General features: G+C 60.9%; 2 protein-coding genes across 5 annotated transcripts; one reads left to right on the top strand and one right to left on the bottom strand.

Moving 5' to 3' along the window:
* Positions 1-200: 200 nt before the first annotated feature.
* RRP8 (ribosomal RNA processing 8) lies at positions 201-16,436 on the bottom strand. 2 transcript variants are annotated; one of them, XM_080375753.1, is made up of 18 exons: positions 16,148-16,436; positions 15,822-16,026; positions 15,249-15,705; positions 15,006-15,135; positions 14,574-14,680; positions 14,342-14,438; positions 11,239-11,409; positions 7,856-8,158; positions 6,511-6,593; positions 5,961-6,099; positions 5,325-5,459; positions 5,103-5,226; positions 4,810-4,946; positions 2,868-2,981; positions 1,956-2,137; positions 1,467-1,692; positions 886-1,096; positions 201-706 (listed from the first exon to the last, which is right to left on the bottom strand). In XM_080375753.1, exons 1-18 carry the CDS (start codon positions 16,196-16,198, stop codon positions 438-440), a joined length of 3,141 nt encoding a protein of 1,046 aa, XP_080231879.1. In that variant the 5' UTR covers positions 16,199-16,436; the 3' UTR covers positions 201-437. The 2 variants fall into 2 exon arrangements, with proteins under 2 accessions (XP_080231879.1, XP_080231880.1); XM_080375754.1 differs by having other exon boundaries at positions 11,284-11,409.
* Positions 16,437-16,448: 12 nt separating this feature from the next.
* ILK (integrin linked kinase) lies at positions 16,449-23,413 on the top strand. 3 transcript variants are annotated; one of them, XM_080375761.1, is made up of 13 exons: positions 16,569-16,707; positions 18,262-18,361; positions 19,618-19,783; positions 20,137-20,232; positions 20,390-20,486; positions 20,588-20,671; positions 20,839-20,924; positions 21,258-21,367; positions 21,609-21,736; positions 22,012-22,133; positions 22,220-22,319; positions 22,409-22,539; positions 22,726-23,413. In XM_080375761.1, exons 2-13 carry the CDS (start codon positions 18,273-18,275, stop codon positions 22,873-22,875), a joined length of 1,359 nt encoding a protein of 452 aa, XP_080231887.1. In that variant the 5' UTR covers positions 16,569-16,707; positions 18,262-18,272; the 3' UTR covers positions 22,876-23,413. The 3 variants fall into 3 exon arrangements, with proteins under 3 accessions (XP_080231888.1, XP_080231887.1, XP_080231886.1); XM_080375760.1 differs by lacking the exon at positions 16,569-16,707 and adding an exon at positions 17,872-18,019; XM_080375762.1 differs by lacking the exon at positions 18,262-18,361 and having other exon boundaries at positions 16,449-16,707.
* The last annotated feature ends 73 nt before the right edge of the window (positions 23,414-23,486 follow it).

The raw sequence follows: 23,486 nt of genomic DNA, 5'->3' as shown, positions 1-23,486 counted from the left end.
ACTCCACCAGACAACGGCATCTGTGTGCTCGAAGAGACAGCTGGTCTCCGAGGTCAGTAACTAAGGAAAGTCTGTACCCTTCCTGCTTCTGGCTGGAATCAAAGGGGATGGGCTGCAGCCACCAACTGCTCCCCCAGAAGAGACAAGCTCCAGGAAGGAAGGGCTCAGGGAATGGCAGGGGTGGAGAAGAAGGCCCCAGGTACAGAAATAAATCGATATATTAGTGTGTACAAAACATGCTGCTTCCTCTGTACAGTGCCCTAGCCGGGCGCAGGCTCCCCACAGGGAGTTCACACATATATAAATAAGGCCCAGACAGCTGCAAACAGTATTTACAGCCCGCGGGGGGCTAGTGCCTGCTCTGGGGCCAGCCCCACCAAGACCAGCTGCTATGCCCAGCCCGCGGGATCCTCCATCCCACCCTGGACTGGCCAGGTTCATTTCAGGTCCACATCAAAGTCCAGCACCAGCAGCTTGGTCTCCTCCGTGCCGTTGCGGCTGCCCACTGCACACACAAGCTTGGTGTTGGAGGCACGGATGCGCCACACTACGCCCCCACTGCCCCCACTCTCCAGTGCAACCAGGTTGCGCACAAACTCGCCCGTCTTAAGGTCCCAGAGCTTGACGGTACCATCATCGGAGCTGGTTACCACAAACTTGGAGCTGAACTGCAGGCAGGTCACGGCACTCTGGTGCTTGCTGGGGCCTGGAAGCAGAGGGTACTTGTTAGTTCTCCTGGGCTCCCACCTCCAACCCCAGCCTCTTCAGGAGCACCCGTTGCTGGGCAACATCTGCCCTGCTCCTGCCACATCTGGCAGCTAGGAGCAACACGACCCCTCTCCAACAGCCCTAGCAAGGGGAGCTGCTCCATCCTCCTTTACCCACCCTGCAGTGTTTGCAGGCACTGGCCCGTCTTGATGTCCCAGATCTTGACTGTTGAGTCAGCGTTGCCAGATACAAGGATATTGTCACGTAACTCCATGCCACTCGTGAGCGACTGGTGCCCCATGAGGGTGTGCAGGCAGTTTCCACTCTCTACGTCCCACACTCGAATTGATGTGTCCAGAGAGCCACTCACGATGTGCGTCCCATCAAACTGCCCAGAGAGACACAGATCAGCACGGCCTGCCCAGAGAGGGGAGGAGTGTTCTTTGCAGTCTGATGCCAGAGACTCGGTGCTAAGTGATGTGCTCACATCCCCTTTGGCTAATCAGGATGCACATGTGTTTGGCAGCATCTTCCTTCCAGGAAAGGGACAGTGTGTGTGTTCTGTTCCCACAGTGCGTGCATGAGTGTGGGTCAGGGTGGAGAGGCAGAGAGTGCCTCACCTGCAGGGAACAGACATGGCCTGTGCATCCCTGCAGCACGTGTATGGGCTGAGGAGACAGCCTCTCACTTGCTAGAACAGGCATGGCTCATGTCCCTGCAGCATGCGCACGGGAGGGAAGGGGAAGCCAGGGTATTACCTGCAAGGAGTAGACGCGGTTCGTGTGTCCCTGCAGTGTGTGAGTGCAGCTTTCGCTCTCGGGGTCCCACACTTTCACTGTGTAGTCGTACGCACCGCTCACCACCTTGTGCCCATCATACTGCACACAGCGTACAGCAGCCACGTGCCCCATCAACACATGCAGACACTGCCCAGTCTCGATGTCCCAGAGGCGCAGAGTGGCGTCCCGTGAGCCACTCACAACCCTGTGGGCAAGGGTGGACTTGGAGCCTGGTTGTGTTGACTCTGGACCTCACCCAGCTGAGTCAACCCTGGATACCCGAGCTTCCCCAAGGAGCAGGTCCAGCTTCTCCTCCCTAGGGATACCTCTTCCCACACAGCATCTGCCAGCTACAGATCAGACCAAGCCCTGACCACCTCTGCACTCTCACTTGCCCCAGTGCTTCCACACCTCCACCTGCCCCATTCCAGAGACCAGACCAGGCCTTCAACACCGTCACGCCCTTACCTGTTCCCGTGCAAGTGCATGCAGCGCACGGTGGATGTGTGCCCATACAGTGTGTGCACACATTCACCTGTGTCTGCATTCCACACCTTCAGTGTCCGGTCCGTGGAGCCACTGATGACAATGCTGTCCCTCATCTGAGAAGACCACACACCGCCTGTGTGGCCAACCAGTGTCTGCACACACTGCAAAGAACAAGATGCGAGACACTGGTTGGGGAAAGGCTGAACACCACAGCAAAAAGGAAAAGCAAAGTGTAGGACTTCCTCCAGGCAAGGGATCAATCAGGCTCTTCAGGCCAGCGATCCACCTCCCTGCAGACACACTGTGGTTCCCACCACAGCAGCCTCTCCCTGACAATGATCAGCTGCTATTCCAAACCCAGTCAAGTTTCTTGCCCTTCCTGGATCTCCAGAAGGGTGGTCCACACTTGCTGACTGCCAGTTAAAACATGCGTGTGGCCAACTCTTGCTCATTCCATCTGAGTAGGAGGAAAAACCTCTTTACTGTGAGGGTGGCAGAGCGCTGGGACAGGCTGCCCAGAGAGGCTGTGGGGTCTCCTGCTCTGGAGACAGCCTGGAGGTGGCTTTGCGCAATCTGCCCCAGGTGAACCTGCCTTAGCAGGGGGTTGGGCTAGATGGCCTCCAGAGGCCCCTTCCAACCCTGACCATGCTGTGATTTGTTACTGTACCAACAAACCTGTGCTTAAGACAGCTCTTCCCACTGCTTCTGCAGCCACAGGATCTATCAAATCCTCTCCCCAGCTGCACTTTGCCAGAGACAAGATAAACCCAACCGAAAAGGCCACTATGCCTCTCACATCTCCACCCTTTCCTGCAGCAGTGCTGAGGATCAGCATGCCTCCCAGCGTGCCAGTGGAGCAGCTCTGTGGTGTGACTGTGCACAGCAGCTCACCTCCCCAGTGACAGCTGACCACACTTTGAGCGTATTGTCATCTGAGCCACTGACTATCCGGTTGCCACAGAACTGCAGGCAGGTAATGACATGGTCGTCATGTCCCTTCAGCACCTGCACGGAGAATAACATGAGTCAGGAAGGAGGCGAGGGCAGCTCAGAGCCCTGGACCCTGCAGAACCTCGGGCCTCAAAAGCAGCCTTTGGGCATGGTGGGTAAGCAGAAAGCGCTGAGGGTAGGAAGAACAGGAGAGTCCTTCTAGCACCAGCCACTTCCCTATTGCTTCTCTACAAAGCAGCAGCTACAGTAAGAGTCAGGGGAGGGGGGTGGCATTTGGTGGCTACTGCTGTGGTACAGTGGGCTATCTGGGGACTCCAAACCATGGATGGACCTTTGTGGGTATTAAGGCTGCACAAGCCGCCCCCGCTCAGAGCTGCATTCTGTCCTAGACTAAAACCTGGCAGCCGTTACCCACAGTACATTTAGGACCACCAGCTCCACTGGCCACACAGCAGAAGGCAGGCAGCACACAAACAGCTGCGCACCAGCTGCCACCTCCCCAACACGGTGATGTGCGAAAAGGGCAGCAAAGGCAGGCAATGATCGAGTAACATCTGCAGGTCGGCAGGGACCAGGCAGGTTAGGCAGGACCCCAGGGGACGAGGTGGCACATCAGACCTGGCCGAGCCATGGGGAAGGGCAGCACAAAGGTGAGCAGCAGTTCAGTGTGAAAACAAGACCAGAGCTGCCCTTTGCAGGGAACATATTGAACTTGCCCTCAGCCAGGGGAAGGTACAGGGCAGACATCCCTGAGGGCAGACGTCCCCGTGAGCAGCACCTGTCAGCTCTGCTGGTAGTGGGAGCAGAGACCACGGTGTTGCGGGGCTCGGGAAAGGGCTGCCTGTGCCAGTTTGCTGCTGCGGGTGCAGCCCCTGCAGTGCTGGCACTGTGCACAGCACTGCTGCTAACCCAGGTGCCACCGAGGCAGGGGCTTGGGGAAGGGGCTGGGAACACCAGGGGCCTGAAAAAAGTCTCTGGAGGTGGAGAGCGTGCACCTGGACTGGAGAGGCTGCGAGAAGGGGTGGCTGGGGCTCTGCTCTCCCTGCCTCCCAGGCAGGATGAGGGCAGGCAGGGACCTTGGCAGGGAGGGAACACCCAAGCGTTCTGGACCCTTACACCAGGGACAAGGCTTGGCTGAGCCCAGGAGGGCTGTGTCCCTCCCTGGATGCCAACGGGTCTGTAAGGCAAGAGGAAACAGCCCCAGGTTGTGCCACGGGAGGTCTAGATTGGATATTGCAAAAGACGTCTTCGCTGAAGAGGTGGTCAAGCACTGGAACAGGCTGCCCAGGCAGGTGGTGGAGTCGCCATCCCCAGGGGTGTTTAAAAAACATGTGGATGTGGTGCTCAGGGACGTGGTTTAGCGGTGGGCTTGGCAGTCCTGGGTTAACAATTGGGCTCAATGACCTTAAAGGTCTTTGGCACCCTAAACAACTGTGTGCTTCCAAGGCAGGCTACAGCCCTGCCGCAGGCGCTCAGAGGAGGGGTGCAGGATGGAAACCCCCTTCTCTGGGGTCCGGGGTGACCCTTCTGCTGGCAGAACTGCAGCCCTGCACTGCCCATTGTGGCAATCGCTGAGATCAGCTGCAAGCAAGCTGTGCTGTGGATCTGCTCCCCACAGTCAGGGACAGGAGCTGCAGGAAGCTGGCAGGTTGTACAGCTTCAAGGACCTTTAAATTCAAGTATGCCCAGGTGAATGCCTCTGGCCTGTGCCTCCTGAAGATAGGCAACTTGTGATCTTTGCCCAAGGCACTTTTAAAATTCTCAGTGTTGTTTGCATCCTGTTGCTCATGGATATTTCACTGCTACTTCCTTCCTCTACCAGTTTGCTACACATCAAAGCGCTAGAGTCTGGTTCTCAGCAAGGACTCCTGAAGGCACCTACCTTGGGGGCTTTAAGCTCCCCGCTGCGCCAATTCATGTCGATTTTGTGCTGCCTCATGAAGGCAAATTTCCAGGGGCTGTACATGAATCCAGGGCTCAGCAGGCGCCGCTTCCGCAGGTTCAAGGGCTCCTCAATTCCTGCAGGAGGAAAATACAGTAGCGTGCCTCATGGCACACAGGCAGCACATGCCCTCACCCTACTGGGGAGCTAAGATGATGCACATCTGTGGGAGCTGTGGGCTGCTCCACTGCAGATCCCAGCCACTATGTGCCATGTGGAGTAGTTTTCCTTACCTTCTTCACGGCATTTCTCTCTCCAAAGCAGGTTATCTTCAGCCAAGACCCTCCAGTAGCGACAGGTCTGGGCAGCACGGAGCAGGTCCCGAGGCTCCAGGAATGAGAGGACATAGAGTGCCAGCTGCAGGAGAGGAAGCCAAGTCACAAGGGTACAGAGGGATCCCATGGCCGGTAATGGGTGGTGAGCACTGAGGCCAGCCTGTCCCTGCTTCAACTCACCTCCTTGGGCAGCAGGGAAATGAAGTCTCTCTGGAACTGGGGTTCAATGACCTGCATCATGTACTTGATTTGGGAGGGCTCACAGCGATCGATGAGCTCATCCAGAGCAAGCAGCTTCTCTGGGCCGCTCCACCGCTGAGGAGAGGGACATCAGTCTCAATGCCTGTGCAGACAACAGGCCCTCACAGGCTCCCCTGTGGCTCTCTGCAATGCCTATGCCCAAAGCCCAACCCCAGCAGGGACACCAGCCAGCACAGACAAGACAGGCTAGCCAGCCCTCTGCAGCAGGCCAGGGCTCTGCTACACTGATCCCAAGACAGGAAGGAACCACAGAGATGGGGCCGGGAGCTCGGTGCATCACACAAGACAGAACACAGGTGCTGTATGATGGCAGTGAAGGCAACACAACTCCAGGACAAAGGGGAGCAAGATGGGGGCTAATGCCACTTCTGTGCTCCTTTACTCGAGGCAAAAACTCACTGGAAAAGCACTGTGAGACCCAAGCCCCTGACTGTGGCAGGTTTCATGCAGACAGACAGACTCCTGAGGGCTTGGCTCCCCTCCTGCCTGCCTGTCAAACCCACAGCTTCTCAGGGCCCTCCAAGGTGAGCTCTTTGGCCAGGCTCCTAAGCCTACCTGGAAGGTGCGGAGCCAGTCCTGCAGCTCGGGAGGGGGGGCAACCGAGGGGATGCGGCGCCGCCGTGCCTGGCCTGCCTTGGCATTGCGCAGGTCCCCGAAGGTGGTGGTGGGACTGGGCATGCAGGGACCCAGCGTCCTGGACCATGGGGAGAGACCAAAGCAACAGTGAGACACGTCAGTGCTATGCTGGGCCACGCTCTGCAGTCCTCAGAACAGTCCCCATAAACCACCAGCTGTGAACCTCCTGCCAAGATAACCAGCCCCTGTCCCCATCACTTCCACTGGGACCACAGCTATACGTGCAGTCCCCTTAGCCTGGCCTGCCCTACAGGATGACAAAATCACAGGCTGGGGCTGGAGGCAGCTCCAGAGGTCCTCTGGTCCAATGCCCTGCTCAAGCAGGACAACCCAGATGGCTTTTGGTCTCCCCAAGGATGGAGACTCCACAACCTCAGCAGGACACCTAGACGACTGAGGGAGGAGACTGGTAGAAGGAGATCTTCCCACCTCCCAGGTACACTTGCTGCTCAGCAGACAGAGCACTCACCTGCTGTACTCAGAGCCCTTGCACAGCTTTTTACCAGGGGAAAGGGCTCTGCCATCCAGGCCGTTCTCTGACTTCCGCTTCATCTGCAAGGAGAAGGCAAGTTCAAGGCTGGAGCAGAGCCTTCTGCACACATTCTGGGTCACTCATTTTTCAGCCCAAAGTGACAGAGTAGGAGGCCCAGCCTAGCAAGTCTTCTGAGCCCACACTCACGCTGGGGACCTGCAGAGGGAAGCTGATGGCCACCTGAGCTATAGAGCTGGCAGAAGAGTTAATTTCTGTGGGAGGGATAGAACTTGGTCCTTCTGAAGGGCATATCAAACCTGATGGGGAAAAAATCAGCAAAACAGCTGCACAGGGACAAAAGCAGTGGCTGAGAACACCTGCCAGTATGTCCACTTGGCCCCTCTCTAGGTGCAGCTCAACATGGAGCAGGCAGACCTGCAGCCTGAGCAGGGACCTCGGCAGACCGAAGCCTCCCAGCAAACCAGTCCTACAGCCAGGCCCCAGTGCTGTTCAGCATGCCCTGCTACACTGGGCAGCTACTGGGAGAGCTATGCTGGGACCTGTGGCAGACCATACCCCAACGTGGCCACATCAAAAGGAATCTACATCCTTCTAGCTCCATACAAGAGGAATTGGGTTAACAGGAAACATGAGGAGAGCAGGGTGGCTACTGGACAGTGCTGGCAGCCACCAGAAGGTGAGCAGGGAGCTCCCCCAACCCAGGTAGGAAGTTGGGGGCTCTTCCCCTCCAGTAACTGACCTGGGTACCAGCTGCGGGGCTCTGTGTTCAGGGCTGGCTGGGGCTTCTCAACACAACCCCTTCATCCTGCAGAAACCTCCCCGAGGCCGTTGTCTGCCCCCCAGCAGATTCCTGCTGCCCCAATCCAGGCTCTGCACTATGACATAGGGGCCCCAGCGCAGAGCAGGGTGGCCCTGCTGGGAACGGGCGTGGCTGGGGACTCTCAGCAGTGCTTGGACAGACTGGGACTGTCCCGCCTTCCCTCAGCCCTAACAGCCAGGCACAACCTGCACCACAGGCCTTCCAGCCTAGCCAGCACCCAGCAGGCAGCCCGAGCTCCCTGGCTGCTGCATCCTGGGGGTCTGCAGCAGAAATGCCAGCCAGGCATACACCCCACGCAGCAGGAGCTTGAAGCGTTACGGCAGTCCATGGCCCACTCTGGCACCACCACTCCGGCAAGCAACGGCTCCGAGGCCACCAGCCACCAGGACGGGACCACTGTCAGCGTGCCACTGTCAGCTCCTGCCTGAGAGCCACCTACCGCACAGGCAGCCCTGCTCTTTGCAGAGCCCTCGTCTGGGGCTGCCCTCCCAGCAGCATTACCTTGGGCCGCACGTGACGGAGGCCACCGTCCTCTGTCCGCTGCAGGTAGTCTATCCAGCGCTCTCCAATGGTGTAATAGAAGTAGATGTTGCTGCCATCCTCCCCTTCCTCACTGTAGCAGCTCCCCTCTTCCTCTTCTTCCTCCTCCTCCTCCTCCTCCTGCTCCCCGCAGACATTGGAGCTGACAGGCTCCTGCGCCCCTCGCCCACTGGAGCCATCAGCCTCTGGTCGTGACCCTGGGCTCCCTTTCCCAGAGCGTTCTGGCTCCCAGGGGCCCGAAACATCCTCCTCCTCAGCCACCACCTACAACACAGGGAGAGGCAGGGTCAAGGTCTGTCTGCTGCAGCTCTGTGCAGCATGCCCGGGGCCCAGGGAGCTGAGGGGGCTGCCAGTCAGAGCAGCAGCCCAGGGAACACCGAGGCTTCCCTCAGCAGCATGGAAAAGGGGGTGATGAGCTAAGCAGAGGCAAAGATGGGAAGGGGGGAGCAGACTACTGATCTAAGGTACTCTCTAGGGTCACAGGGCAGCTAAAGCCAAGCACAGTCTGGGGGCAGGTCACTTCCCAGCCCCACAGGGAAGCACAGCCACAACATGACCGCGTTACGTGGCAGCCAGCAACTCTGCAACTGAGCAGAAAACACAAACCCTGCAGGAGCATCAGTGGTGCTGAACAATACCAAAGTTGCCAGCTCCACCTCTGCAGCGAGCCATCTCCCTGCCTGCAGCTGGGAACAGCCCTCTACCCTTCGCTGATCAAAGCAAGGAGCAGAGCTGCCATGCCCAGACAGGATCCCAGCACCAGCAAGGAGGTGCATGCTGGGTGTTTCAGCCCTCAGCACCGTGCAGAGGCCCCTTCGCCCTCCAGTCAACCTGACCAGGATTACTTGAAAGGTTGCAAATAGCATGTGCCCATCTAATGCTGCCTGCACCCTTCCTCCCCAAAGAAACCAGCGCTGTCGTAACATCATAGGAAGAAAAAAAAAAAAGAAAAAAAAAAAAAAAAAAAAAGCAGAAAAAGCAGAAGTATCCAGCAATTACTTGGAGGAAGCAGAGCAATGCTCCTGGATCATGTGGGAATGAGGAACTGTTTTCCAGTACACCAAGAAAATTACTTAATCAGCAGCCCAGGATAATTTGCACATAAGAGTCCTAGGGAGTAGTACAGGAGATTACTGGCCCACAGCAATTATTTTTTGTTAGATCTTGGAATACAGGAGAAAATGCAAAGACAGGAAAGTGTTGTGCCAGAACTGAGGAAGGCGGGAGAAAAACGAGTCTTCACATAGCCTGACATCTGACAATAAAACAGCCGGTGCAGCATTCAATGAGTAAAAGATCAATGACAGGGACATGCGTTGCACCAGCTGATGAGTCTTTATGAAAACACATCTTTTCAAATACAGTTGAGTTTATTCCTTGCAGTGTTACATTTGGTCAAAAAAACCAATTACATAAATCACATCGATGAGACACACTCATACACTTCTAAGCACTTGAGCAGGGCACAGGCCTCTGACAGAGACACTGGCACACCATATCCTCTGAAGGGTTGCTGGATGAGATGGCTTGGATCAAGAAAGAGCTAGTGAGCAGCTCTCAAAATGTACCTGTTAATGGGAAACTATGCATTTTCTGCTGATGGGCCTAGCACAGACCTGTAAGAGTGGGATGTGTGTGTGGAAAACCACAGCAGTTATAATTTGTTTTATTCACAATATGGAAGTAGATAAAATCTTTTCTGATTACATTTTAAGACTGACACTTGGGTAGGTAGCAAGGACAAAGCAGTTACACCGTGTGAGCTGCATCACTTTGTAAGCTGGGCTCACCCAAATTAAACGCATTTCAATACATCCAGAAGCAATGTTCTCCATTTAAAGACAGGGAGAGCAGGGCCAGCTGGGCACCAGGCACTGTGCGCCCTGTAAAGCAGTAACTGAAAAGGATTGAGGGGTTGCACTCAGCACAAGCTTCAGGCTCAAAAACGTGAACAGGGAAGCACGAGCAGGAAAGCAGTACTATCCCCTGTGCTGCCCTACACAGATGAGTCATGCAATGCCCAGCCCACTTTTAAACACAATGCTTAAACCTCAAAGCTATTGCTTGATCTCCTCCCCTAAATGATTCAAAATCTGGAGAAAATAAGAAAAGAAATGGAGAGGCAATATAGCTGGGGAAGGAGAAATCCTCCTACCGGGCACTGCAACGTTGACCACAGTTAGGGCCAGGTTTATTCACATGTGAAAATTAGGCTTTAGTGCTCATGTGCCTAGCCCTGGACAGACACGCCAGATCAGAGGCAGACTGGTCATCTCTTCACACTGCCCAGTTAGACTGGACCCTGTCTGGCAGGTGGGTTTGGAACAGGGCTGGACTCTCAAGCAGAGGCAGTGGCCAGATAAGAAGGCACAGCACAACAGCCCATCTGGACACGCCTTTTTGAGAGGGAGCACTGAACCCAGGCTTCTCAAGCACATCCTCTGGCATCTAGAATCAAGGGTCGCACCTAGGTGTCGGATGATAACAAACTCCAGGACAATGCTCCTGGGGCAGAACAGTCACTGACATCTCCCAGGCAGTAAAACACCTTCTAACAGTCATCCTCTCCCGGCCGCACAGTGTGCTCCAGAGCTTGACAGGGCAGGGTTGCTCTTAGGTGAGTGAATTTCCTCTGCCCCACAGCACTGCGGGAAGATACACTCCTGAAGAAGTCCCCAGAGCTCAGTTGGGTGTGTGCCAGCCCAAGTGGACAGCATGCTGGCTGCTGCTCTCCGCAGATGAGGCAGACGACAGGCTAGAAGGCTTGGCAAGAGACACAGACTCTGGCCTCCTCAGCTGTTGGTCCAGAGGAAGAATCTCTCTCCACACCCAATTCTGGCCTCCAGCAATGAACAATAGTGGAACTTAACAACTATCTGCAGGAGATCTATGGATGGCTAGCTGCGCTGGGGCTGCGGAGGCTGCAGGAAGCCATGAGTGCCCTCTGGGGTCAGAGCACAGTTTCTATCAGGGATGATGGGGTGGGCGCATCACAGAGGCCAGAGCAGCTCCCAGCCAGGCTCTGTGCTCAGGGGTTGCTGCAGCCTCTGGCAAGATACCACAAAGCCAGCTAGGCCTGGAATATCTTAGCCTTCCCACCAGGATGCTCCCCAAACCAAGCTGCCACCTTACAGGAAAACTGCAGACAGATCACTTGGCTGTTTGAAAGGGCGCAGCATTCGTTTGGCCTCCTTGTTCCAGTGTCTCCTCCCTTGTAAACCTCCTCTGACCCTCTACCAGCTACCAGCTCTCCCAGCATAAGACACCCTCCTTAACTCCTATACCACGAGGGAGGACCACCTCCCTGCCAGGTAGGTGGGGGAACCCTAGCTTTCTTTTCCTACCTGAGGCACAGGAGCTTTACTCTCCCCCTGCAGACCAGGGCTCACCCTCGCAGCTTCTTCACTGCTTGGCCTCCTCCTGCAAGTCATCCGCTGACTGTTCAGCTCCAAGATGCGGGTGGTGATGCCTTTGACATGGAGAAGATCATCAAGTGAGTTGAAACCCTTCAGCTCCTGTGAGAAGAGAAGATTCGATATGGAGTGGAGAAACCCCAGCATCAAAGCTGGACCAAGTGTACTCACACCCTCCTCAGACAGGCTCTCTTTCCTGGCTGGTTCAGACCTACCAGCCTGCATCTTGCTTACAATTGCTATCTCCCTTTAGGACTTCAGGGAACACAGGTCAGGTGCCACAGCAGGGTGGTACCTTTGTACTGCAAGTCCTTGCTGCTGCTCCCATTCACTGTACAGGATGCCTTCTGCCCAGAACAGCCACTCCCATACAATCCCTAGGGTTTCCACAAACCTTCCCTGCCTGAGCGACAACCACAATGCCTGTAAGATCAGGCAACAGCACCAGAGCTGCTACCAACAAGGGGAGCAGTGGCCCAAAAGCAAAGGCTAAAAGCTCAGAAAGGAGAATTGTGCCTTCCTGCTGGCTAGTACCAAGCCTGGGAGCATTCCCCAGTCCACACAGTCAATCTCCCTTACCAGCAGCCCAAGGGAATGGCAGCAGCCCCTGCCTCCTGCGTGGCACCCACCATCCTGCAAAAGGGCAGGTCAAGCGCTGCCCGGCCCTGCGCTCAGAACCACGCATTGCCACCAACCACACCTACAGCCCTGGACTCCAAGCAGCTTCTGCCATGAGCCTGAAGGGCCCACACCCAGCGGGGATGGCCTGGCTGTTACCAGGAGGGCAGGATCTCAGCGTGGAAAGCATCCACCTGTCCAGCTAACACAGACATCAGGGCCAAGACACGGTTCTGATCCTCGTTTCAAATCCACCATGCGTCATTTTAAGGCGCTTGTGCTGCTTCTCCCCTATAAATGGTTTTACCCAAAAGCTCAGCTCTAGCAATAAACCCCATTTCTGTCAATCTGTCCTCACGTGCTCTCATACCAGAAGTCCTCTTGTTTAAATGCCTCTTGCTCTTCTGCCTCCAGTGTTTACATTCCTGTTGTATTTATAGCTAGTGGCTCTGCCCCTCTCAGCCTCCTCTTTTCCAGGCCAAAAAAAGTCAAGCTCTTCTAGTCCTGCCTTGTCAAGCCAGCCTCCCCTTCCCCCGATTCCTCCTGCCTCACTCCTCTGACTGCTTCAACACGGATGCCGTATTCCAGCCATGATCCTACCAGTTCTTCATGGCGTTAGTGGCAAAAAGATGGCATTAGTCTCCTTGTCTCTGCTAAAAGCGTCACGGCCGATGGAGCCTAAGATCACGCTTACCTTTTTGGTGGCTGTGTCACGCTGGCAGCCCAGTCATCCTATGAGTGACTACCACACACAGGCTTTTCTCCTACTCTGTCATTTGACAGAGCTCAACAGTCAATCAAGGGGGAGCGGCCGGACTTCCAGCCCATCCTCACCACACCAGCCGGGCTTCTACCCCTTCCTGCTCCTGCCCGTTCCACCCAGGAACTCGTTTTTTTCCGCTCTTAGCAAGCAACGTCACCTGCCACCAGCCCCCGGAGCTCTGCCCCGAACCCCAACAACAAGGAAACCGCGGAGCGGGGCCGGTGCGCCCGCCCCAGGGAGGCCCTGCCGCCGCGGGAGCCCGCCCCGGCCTGCGCCGGGAGGCACCGGGAAGAGGACGCCGGCCGCCGCGGCTCCGCCGCCGCACGCGAACAGAAAGCCCCTCGGCCCGCTCCCCTCGCCCGGAGCGGCGCCAGCAAGGCCCCCGGGAGCGCCACGGTCCCCGCCGCCTGCCACACGGCCCGGGGCCGCTCGCACCCAGCCCGGCCTCCCGAGGCCGGCAGGCCGGAGGCGGCGGTCGGTTGCCCCAAGGCAGGGCCGCACAGCCCAGGCCCTCCCCGGGCTCCGCCTGCCACCGGGCACCGGCACGTCCCGCCGCCCCCTGCCCGCGGCTGCCCGCCACCGCCGCCCGGGCCCAGCAGCCGCCCCTCGCCCGCACCTCTCTCTTCCTCACGATGCCGCGGGCGCGGCGGCGGCCGATGCCGCTGAGCGCTCCCTCCAGCTCGGCCACGCCGGCACGGTTGATGTCCAGCTTCCCCCCGCCGCCGGGGCCCGGCCCGCCCGGCCCCGACATCCCCGGCAGGAAACACCGCTACCACCGCCGCCGCCGCCGCCGCGCAGGCCCCGCACGCCCCGCGCAGGCGCCGCCCCGCCCCGCCCCAGACACCGGCGCCGTGCGGGTACAGCCGCTTTATTGGGAACTGCGCCTGCGCCACTCAGCGGCGCTTGTACAGGCAGGGCCGCAGGCGCAGGCCGGGCACCGGGCGCCGGCGGGGGGGGCCCGTCTTGGCGAACTCCAGGAGGTGGAAAAAGGCGCTGGAGAGGTCCTGGGGAAGCGCCGCCTCAGCGCGCGCCCCCGGACCCCATCACTGCCTCGTCCCCAGTGTGCCCGGGGTCCCCGCTACCCCATCCTGAGCCCTGCACCTCATCCCCTTGGGGCCCCAGGTCACCCAAACCTCCTCACAGACACCCCCCCCCCCCCGCATGCCCCGGGCCCTCCTACCCCCAGACCTTGGCTCGGACTCCAGCACCATGTCCCCGGGGTGCCCCAAGTCCCCCAAATCCTGGCCCAGACCCCAGCACCACATCCCCAGGGTGCCCCAGCTCCCCCAGACCCCAGCACCACATCCCCAGGGTGCCCCAAGTCCCCCCTATCCCACGCCAGATCCCAGCACCATGACCCCAGCATGCCCCATGCCTGCATACCTCCATTCAAGACCCACACCACAATGCCCACAGAACCCAGGTCCCCCAAACCTCCTCCCAGACCTCAGCACCATAGCCCCTATGTGTTCTATGTCCTGTCCCCATCCCCCCACCACATGCTGCTGTCACCACCCTCAGGTCCACTCCCTACCAGCACCAGGCCAAGCTGTGCTGCCCTGCCCTGCTGCTAGAGCAGGAAGGGTGGTCTCTGGCTGCCAGGGGCACAGTGCACCCTGCACCCAGCAGCACAGGGCACATATGAGGACACACCTTAGAAATGCTTTTGAAGCCCAGCTGAGCCATGGCGTTCACGAAGGCTCGGATGTTCTCAAAGCGGCTGGCCACCTCAGCCACCATCAAGGTACCCCTGTGGAACACCCAGGCCTAAGTGGCAGTGGTGGCAAAGGTGTCTTCCAGGGCACAGCCCAATGCTTCCCAGCTCACCCTGATGCCCCTGTGCCCCACCACCCAGCACGAGGGCAGCACCCGTGTCTCTGCCTACCCCTGCTTCAGCACGCGGTTGGCCTCTTCCAGGATCTCCTGCAGGTTGGTGCCCATCAGCGCCAGGCAGAACACTGCAATGTCCACGGACTCAGCTGCCAAAGGCACCTACCAGACACCAAGCAGGACACCCACCGCAGGAGGAGGATGGTGACAGGGCCCGGGCAGCCCTTCCATGCTTTGCTACTCCCTGGGTTCTTGGCTTCAACTGAGCATCTTGTCTGGAGAGCCCACAGACAGAAGCACCCCAGTTTTCTGAACTGATACATGCTCTCTGTCATGCCCCTGCAACCTGCCCTGCAGCACACAGCCTGGCCTACCCCCACCCCCACCCTGGTGGGTGCAATGCATGCACTGCCACCATGCCACAGTCCTCACCCCGCTGAGCTGCCATCCCTCACCATCCCCTCCACGTGCTGCCCAGCCCCCCTACCTTGGCCATGTCACAGACAGTGACCAGCGGGCTGAGAGGTACCAGGTCAAAGGAGTGAACCTTGTTCTTGACACTGCTCGCAATCTTGCAGTCACCGCACCCAAAATCTGCCACCACCAGCGAGGCTGGCCTGGGGGATGGTGAGCGAGAACTCTGAACATCCCTTCCCCCTTGTCCCAGCGCTTCGGGTCGCTGCAGCTCAGAGAGGGCCCTGGCCCCAACTCCCCAGTTCTGCCCACTCACCGCTGCCGCAGGTAGCGCACGATGCGATGCACGGGGTTCTCTGGCCAGCGCCCCACTTGCTGGGTGAAGCCGCGGTGGTAGATCTCGAATGCTTCGGGGTCGCTCTGGAAGAGCTGCGCCGCTTCCTGGCTGGTGGACGTGTAGAGCTGCTGGTTGATGTACCGGAACCGGGCGGCGAGGAGCCGCTCCTCCATCCGTGCGCGCAGTGCCGCCGACCGTCCCGAGGGAACTGCTCCCCGGCCGGACGCCTCCGGGGCTCCCGGTGTCGCCCGACTGCCCGCGCCCTGTTCCCGCCCCGTCCCCGCCCGTTCCTGCTGCTGGCGCCGTTTGCTCTGCTTGTGCCTCCGCTGCCGCCTGCTCAGCCTCCGCGCTGGCTCCCCAGCCGCAGCCCCCGGCCCCCGCGCCCCGGGCTCCGCGCCCGGCCGGGGCCCCCCCCCCGACAGCTCAGCCGACGCGCCTGCGGGGACCAGGAGCGAAGTCAGGGCGGCGACGGGGTGTGGGGGGGCTCCCAGCCCGGCTCCCTACCGGGGCCCCCCCAGCGCCTCGGGAGCTGCCCTCGGCGGGCGGCGGTACCTCTGTCCGGGCGTTGCCCGCCCTGTCGCGGCTCCCGCTCCGTCTGGGGCTCCCCGGAGCCGTCCCGGCGCCCCTCGGCCGCAGCCCGCTGCCCGCTGGCTTTCCTCCGCGGCCCGGGCCGCTTCCGCGCTGGCTCGCCGTCCCGGCCGGGTTCGGCCACGCTGTCCCTCGGCCGGCGCCGCTTCCCCGCAGCTGCCCCGGGACTCTGCGGAGGCCGGGGGACTGGTCACCTCCCGGGGGACTGGTCACCTCCCGGGGGACTGGTCACCTCCCGCGCGCCCAGGAACCGGCCCGGCCCGCCGCGGCGCCGTGCACGCACCCCTTACCGGCCGGCCAAGGACACCCGCCCCATCCTTCCTGTCCCCCTCCGCGAGCATGGCCCGGTGGCGCGGCGCCCACCTGGGCCGGGAAGGGCGGCGCTGGCGCGGGCGGCTCTGCTGTGAACCCCCAGGCCGGCCCGGCCCCGCCGCCGTTACCCACGTGCCACCTGCGCCGCCCGGCCAGAGCGGCCCCGGCAGCACGAGCGGAAGCCCCGCCCCCCCGCGGCCAGGAGGCCAAACGGCCCGGCTGTACGGGGCAATGCCGCGGGCGCCCCGCCCCGGTTAGTCCCGCCCTGCCCCGGTTAGCACCGCCCCATCCCGGTGCTCCTGGGCCGACGCCCCGCGCCCCCTGCCCAGGCCGCGCACCCGGCCTCGCCGCGCCCGGTGCCGCCCTCGCTTCGCTCCGCCGCCGCCCTCGCTGCGCTCCGCCGCTGCCCGGTGCCCCGGCGCGTGCAGCCGGTGCGGGGGGTGGCCGGCAGGGGGCGCTGGCGGCGGGCGGTCCGGGGCGGAGCCCACGCGCTGCCCCGCGCTCGCCGAGCCGCCGCCCTGCGCCGCCGCTGGAGCCGGTAAGGGCGGCCGGGCCGGGAGGGAGCAGGCCTGGGGCCGGGGCGGGAAACGGACAAAACGGGGTTGGGGGACCTGGCGGCAGCCGTGGCTGCGGTGGGTCGAGTAGGACCGGGCGGAGACCCGCAGCGCTGACCCGGGCCCCGCGGCCCGGCCAGGGACCGGTGCCGTCGGACGAGACGGATGCCGCGGCCGGGCCGAGCCCTGGGGTTGCGGGAGGCTGCGGGGAGGGGCAGGGGGGCGGCCTGCGGCTCCGCATCACGGGGCCACGGCCGGGGCGGCGGAGGCTCGGCGGGGCCGCTCGTTTCGGTCAGGGGGCCCGGCAGCCGGGGTGGTGGCAGCCGGGAGCGCGGCAGCCCTGGGCGGAGCCGGGGGCCGGCCGGTGCTCGGGAGGCGCAGGCGATAGCGGGTGCGAGCGCCGCAGGGCTGGCCGGGTGACGGGGTGTCGCTGGGGTGCCCTGTCCCTGGTGCCGTCCCGGGTGGGTGGGTGAAGGCAGCGCGGGGCTCCGGGGGCGGCAGGACCCGCAGGCCGTCAGGGCACGGAGCGGAGCTGCGCTGTCTGTCCTCCGCAGCCGCTGATCGGGCAGCGGGGCCGGTACTTGCCCGGGAGGCGCCCGGTTCACCAGAGTTTGCCCCTTTGAGGGGTCCGCTGCATCCCTGGCCCCACGGGCAGGGCGGCCACCCTCGGGGGGCAAGCTGCCAAGCGCAGAGAGCGTGCTGGGGCCCGTCCTGCCTGCGCAGGATGGGTGGGGGTCCTGCTGCACCCGGGGGCAGCGCCAGGCCCAGTGCCAGGCTGAAGCCCCCACGGGTGTACATTGGGGGCACCGTGCCGGGTCTGTCCTGGCCGTCTGCACTGTGCGACTTGCCGAGGGCAGCCCCGCGCCCCCACTGGGTGCTGCAGAGCCTCCAGCAGGAAAGTACCTGCCGGGCATGGATGGCACATCCCTGCGCTGCTGGGAGCCTGGGGCAGCCCCCAGCAGCGTGGCCCTGGGTCTCAGTGAGGCTGCTGTTGTTGAGGGGGTCAAAAATGGAACCAGGACGCGCTCTCTGCCTGACTGTGGCCTGGGGTGTCGGTTGATTAGAGTGGAGAAAGGGGAAGCTTGTGGACCTTTGGGGTCTCAGTTTCTTGAGCGTGATGCTGTGACAAGTTCAGCCGAGCCTGGGTCGGAGCTGGGGACCATGGCCTTTCTGGGAGATGCGGACACCCAGGTCTGGCTGGTCCTGGTGATAAGCCTGTGGATGCCCAATCTGCTTCCTGCGAGCTGCTGCAGGCACTCGTGACGCTGAAGTCAGCTGTGAACTTCCCGTTCAGCTGTGAGTCCAGCTCTGTCCCCAGCCTTCCAGCAGTCCTCACGGTTTTCTGCAGGGTTGCCAAGGAGGGGGAACATGAGGCTCCTGTCCTTGCTCCCCAGGGAGACACCCCAGCTGAGGGGGCTGCCGGGAGCAGAGGGGCTGTGGGAGGCGATGTCCAGGTCCCCGGGCTGCCTGTGGGAAAGGGGGACAGGGAGCCCAGCCCCACAGCTGGGCCCCGTGTCTTTACGCACCCCTCCCCACAGCGAGAGCCGCGATGGACGACATCTTCACGCAGTGCCGAGAGGGCAACGCGGTGGCTGTGCGCCTCTGGCTGGACAACACCGAGAACGACCTCAACCAGGGGTGAGCAGGAGAGGACCTGGCCTGGGCTGGACCTGCCAGGGCGCTGTCGCCCACTCAGCTGCGCCACTGGCTGAGGATGCTGGACCAGGGCTGGGGCTTGTTTCCGCTCCGCTCCGTGTCCTGGGGAGGGAGTGGGATTCGGCTCCTCCCCGCCGGGAGGAAGTTACCGCATCGCTGAGGCATGAGGGCTGCACATCCTCCAGCCGCTTCCTCGCTGCGCGGTCGTGGGATGGAACGCGTCTCATCCAGCGGTCAGGCTGGGGGTGCTGGGGAGAATCGCCCTGTCCCCAGGGTGGTTGGCATGTCTGGGTGACCGCTTCTCGTGTCCCCTCTCTTGGGAGCACTGCAGCTGACATGTGGAAGCACGGTCGGGGTCTAGCAGGAGGGCTGGGAATGACCCCGGGGCCAGTTGCTGCGCAGGGCACTCATCCCCGGCCAACCTGCCCCAGATCTCTGCTCCTCACAGCACATACCCTGCTCCAGGAGCTCCTGCCGGGACCATGCGGTCCAACATGCTGCCTGCCTGCCTTTCAGGAGTGGTGTTCAGGCCAGCCACAAAGTTTAGAGCAGACATCTCCATTGCCTGTGGGCAGGTGCAGCCTTCTGCCCGCACACTGAAGATCCTTTGTTGGACCATGGCAGTATCATTCCTGAACTTGTTCTGGATGAGGGGCCTTCCCTTGGGCACGTCTGTCAGTCCCTCCTGGGCATCCCGGTCCCATGGGTCCTGCCTGAAGGACTGGAGGCCAGCTAGCACTTGCTGGGGCATTTTGGTCCCAGGTGCCTGTGCTGGGGTACCCCGTGACTGTGGGGGTGGTGTCAGGGGAGTAGATGGGATCTGCCGTGCCGGGGAGCTGGGGGGCAGCTGGGGCTGCAGCCGCTCCCCCCTGCCAGGCCCTAAGCTCCTTTTAAGGCCTGGCTGGTCTCCTCCTCCCTTACTTGGCCAGGCACTGCCAGAGCGAGGGGGGGCGGGGGAGGGGATCCAGCTCCTGCCAGCATCTCTGTGATCCAGCCCTGGAGAAGATGAGATTTGGCCAGGGCCTCTGGGGCCCTCATGGGGATGGGAGAGACGGGGAGAATCGCTCAGCCTGTCCCCTTCACCTCCGTGGCCTGTGTGTGGGCACGCAGGGCGATACCTGCCTGGCTGTGGTGCCACAGCAGCACCCTGGCGGTGCTCGGCCCTTCTCTTGGGCCAGGGGAGGATGCAGTGGGCAGGCTGCAGCCACTCAGCAGAGCTGTCCTCGCCGCCTCCGCAGGGATGACCATGGTTTCAGCCCCTTGCACTGGGCCTGCCGCGAGGGCCGCTCCAACGTGGTCGACATGCTTATCATGCGGGGAGCACGAATCAATGTCATGAACCGCGGTGACGACACCCCGCTGCACCTGGCTGCCAGCCACGGCCACCGTGACATCGTGCAGAAGGTACCGGCCTCCCACACCCTGCCCCTTCCCCACCACCTTCCAGGCACCCACCTCATGCTTTGTGTGGCCTTGAGCAAGGACTCTGCAGCCCTCTGCCCTTTCCACCCAGGACTTGCTCCCTGCTGTCACCTGCCAGCTTCCTTGCCACAAGCTTACTGCATCCCCACCTCGGCACCTTGGAGCACCTGCACCCTCCCCACAAAAGCCCAGCCTCCAGTCTCAGCCCCCTCCCAACAGCAGACCTTGCCAGCACCAAGGCAGCAAAGGTGTTGCTGTTGGTGCTTCTGCCCATTCCCAGGGCAAGGTGCTGGGTGGAAGGGAACATATTTATGAGTTTGTCCTTCTGCCCCCAGCTGATCCAGTTCAAAGCAGACATCAATGCGGTGAACGAGCACGGGAACACACCTCTACACTATGCCTGCTTCTGGGGACATGACCAAGTGGCAGAGGTGAATGGAAGCACCTGGGACACAAGCAGGAGCCCAGGGCAAGGGAGGTGGCTGAGGGAGGCATGGGGAGGGCAAGGAAGGATGAGGCAGGAGGCTGGGTGCAGATGAAGAGGCTGAGGATACAAACTCTGCGGATGCTTACTTTCTTCTCCCTCAGGACCTGGTGGGCAACGGGGCCTTGGTCAGCATTGCAAACAAATACGGTGAGACACCCATTGACAAAGCCAAGATGCCACTGCGAGAGGTCTTGAAAGGTAGTAGGTTCTCATCCTGACCCCAGAACCTGCCTGCAGCTCCCGCATTCAGCATCACTGAGCTCTCTGCTTGGGCTACCAAACTCCTTGTCCCTCTCCAGAGCGTGCTGAGAAGCTGGGCCAGAGCCTTACCAAGATCCCCTACAAGGATACCTTCTGGAAGGGCACAACCCGCACGCGTCCCAGTAAGGGCAGAGCCTTCCTTAATGGGGCACACTGTTGAGGGGAGAGCAGAGCTCTCCTGCGTGGTAGGGTGGGCACCCCACTGGTACTGCCACCCTCTGCAGTCCCAGGTGGACGTCAAGAGGAAGGTCCGTGCAGCCACAGGCTGCATCTTATCTTTTTCTTGCAGGAAACGGAACTCTTAACAAACTTGCTGGAATAGACTTCAAACAGCTGAGCTTGAGCCAAAAACTCAACGAGAACCAGTCAGGAGAGGTACACAGGGCTGTTGTCCCCTGGGACAGGGTAGCTGCACCCATGCAGACCACTGCTCTCCCCCCCAGCCCCTGGCTGGCTGCAGAGCACAGAGTGGGGGCATGACAGCTTGGTGGGTTTCCACCTCCAAGTGTGAGCCTGGCCCACGCAGAGGAAAGGCACCAGCCTGGGATTGAAAGGGCAGGGTTCACTGTCGTGCTTTGTCGTGGTTGCTCCACGTCGCTGTGGACCCATCAGTCCTGTGGGCTCTGTAGGCCCCACAACCCTGCGCAAGGGGCCAGGAGGGGCTCAGGGACTGTGTGGCCCTCCCACAGCAACTGTCTCCATCTGCAGTTGTGGAAAGGGCGCTGGCAAGGCAACGACATTGTCATCAAAATGCTGAAAATCCGGGACTGGACAACTCGGAAGAGCCGAGACTTCAACGAGGAATACCCAAAGCTGCGGTGAGTGCTGACATCCTTCCCCAAGGTGTCTGTGGCTCTCAAGGGCAGGCATGCTCTTCTCTCCAGAGGGATACAAAATAGGTCAGGGGCAACCAGGTCTGCAGGGTGGGGTGGGAGCACTCCAGAGTGGTGGGTGCCCAGCAGCTGTGAGGAAGCCCTGGGAGGACGGCAAAGGGCAGGGAGGCCATGGGGTGTGTGTGGGCATCACCCACTGTTCTCAGGGCTGTTGCTTCTCTTGCAGGATCTTTTCTCACCCCAATGTGCTGCCGGTGCTGGGCGCCTGCCAGTCCCCCCCAGCACCGCACCCCATTGTCATCAGTCACTGGATGCCCTATGGCTCCCTCTACAACGTGTTACATGAGGGGACAAGTGAGTGCTGATGGGGTGACAGAGACAGGGCGCAGGCTAGTCTCTTCATCCTGGAGAAGTTGCCTCTCCGTGTGTTCGGGGGAGTAGCAGGGACCCCTCCAGCTGCAACACGGAGCAGGGGGGGGCCCTGAGGCGAGCTCTATCTCCAGTCTGCATGCCTTCCCCACACCCCGCGTGCTGTGTGCCTGCCAACACCACCCCCTTCCCACACACACTGCAAGTGGCATGGCACCCTGCCTCGCTTGCTTACCCTCATGCCACCTGACTCCCTGCAGACTTTGTGGTGGACCAGATGCAGGCGGTGAAATTCGCCTTTGACATTGCACGGGGCATGGCCTTTCTGCACACGTTGGAGCCCCTCATTCCACGCCACCACCTCAACAGCCGCAGCATTATGGTGAGTGCCAGTGTTGCATTGCCCAGCCCCTTGTCCCACAGACTGGGGCAGGGCAGGCTCCCCTCTGACCATCCCCCTCTCCTCAGATCGACGAGGACATGACAGCACGACTCAGCATGGCTGACGTGAAGTTCTCCTTCCAGTGCCCAGGGAGGATGTACGCGCCAGCCTGGGTGGCACCAGAAGGTGAGTGCCTGGTAGCCAGGTGCCTCCTGCTGCTTGGCCCCTTCCAACCCCTTGGGCCCATTCAGCCCCCCATGCTGGATTCCCTACAGCCTTGCAGAAGAAGCCAGAGGAAATTAACAGGCGCTCGGCTGACATGTGGAGCTTCGCAGTGCTGCTGTGGGAGCTGGTGACCCGTGAGGTGCCGTTCGCAGACTTGTCCAACATGGAGATAGGCATGAAGGTGAGGAGAGGGCTGGGCAGAATGCCCCGATCCAGACAGCCAGGGCACAACAGGGCCCAAGCAGGCAGCAGGGGCAAGGCCCACTACCTGAGAACCTACCCGCACTCCTGGAGGTATGGGCTCTGCCTGTCAAATGCAGGGCTGGGCCCAGATTGCTGATGTGGCCCTGCTCTCCCATGCTCCCAGGTGGCACTGGAGGGGCTACGTCCAACCATCCCACCTGGCATATCCCCACACATCTGCAAGCTGATGAAGATCTGCATGAATGAGGACCCAGCCAAGCGCCCCAAGTTTGACATGATCGTGCCCATCTTGGAGAAGATGCAGGAGAAGTAGAGAGGGAGGTGCCTCCCAGCCACCTGACGCTGCCATGCTTCCCCTCCCCACCACCCCCAAGTGCCTTCTTTAACCCCAGAGCCAAGGGGGAGCAGGGAATGCCCCCTTACCCTGAGCCAGCCACGGACACACGGTACAGACAATGCTGCCTTCTCTGGAGCTGCTCTGCAGGCTTCAGTCACTGGCACCAAATCTATGGCAGCACCTCCATCCTCCCTGGCAGCTATGGGCAGAGACTGAGCAGGAGGCCTGGCCCACCACACTGAGCATGGCTGGGCTCTGCTTCCTGCAAGGCTGGGATAGGGCTGCCGAGCCACCCTGTCCTCCTCATCCCCAGGCCCAGAGCAGCTCGCCCACTTAGCCGTCTCACAGTAGGCAACGGCCAGTCCTGGTGCCCTTCCCTGCTCAGGACGGTGGGGTGAAGCTCGCCTGTTGCGCCCAGCACCACCCCAGCTTTGCGCTTCACTCTTTATCGTTTCCATCCAGGCCACGTGGAAAAGCCGCCAGCATCTGAAATAAACATTTGTTACAAAAACTGGCTGCTAGTGGAGGGGTGTGTATGTGCACAGGACATTGCCTTGCAGAAAGGGGGCAACACTGACACGGGCACT

Source organism: Falco punctatus (genome assembly GCF_963210335.1).
Source record: "Falco punctatus genome assembly, chromosome: 2".
In the NCBI taxonomy this organism is placed as follows: domain Eukaryota; kingdom Metazoa; phylum Chordata; class Aves; order Falconiformes; family Falconidae; genus Falco; species Falco punctatus.
The sequence above is the reverse complement of the archived record's forward strand: the minus strand, read 5'-3'. Positions and strand labels throughout refer to the sequence as shown.

Bases quoted from the DNA above. Each gene is read 5' to 3' on its own strand.
- RRP8 (XM_080375753.1), bottom strand. From the start codon at position 16,198: ATGCTCGCGGAGGGGGACAGGAAGGATGGGGCGGGTGTCCTTGGCCGG. The intron at 6,100-6,510 runs GTGAGTGCTCTG...CCCATGGTCCAG, and splicing joins AAGGGCTCTGAGTACAGCAG to GACGCTGGGTCCCTGCATGC. The intron at 5,227-5,324 runs GTGAGTTGAAGC...CCTCTCCTGCAG, and splicing joins TTTCCCTGCTGCCCAAGGAG to CTGGCACTCTATGTCCTCTC.
- ILK (XM_080375761.1), top strand. From the start codon at position 18,273: ATGGACGACATCTTCACGCAGTGCCGAGAGGGCAACGCGGTGGCTGTG. The intron at 22,134-22,219 runs GTGAGTGCCAGT...CCCTCTCCTCAG, and splicing joins TCAACAGCCGCAGCATTATG to ATCGACGAGGACATGACAGC. The intron at 22,540-22,725 runs GTGAGGAGAGGG...CCATGCTCCCAG, and splicing joins ACATGGAGATAGGCATGAAG to GTGGCACTGGAGGGGCTACG.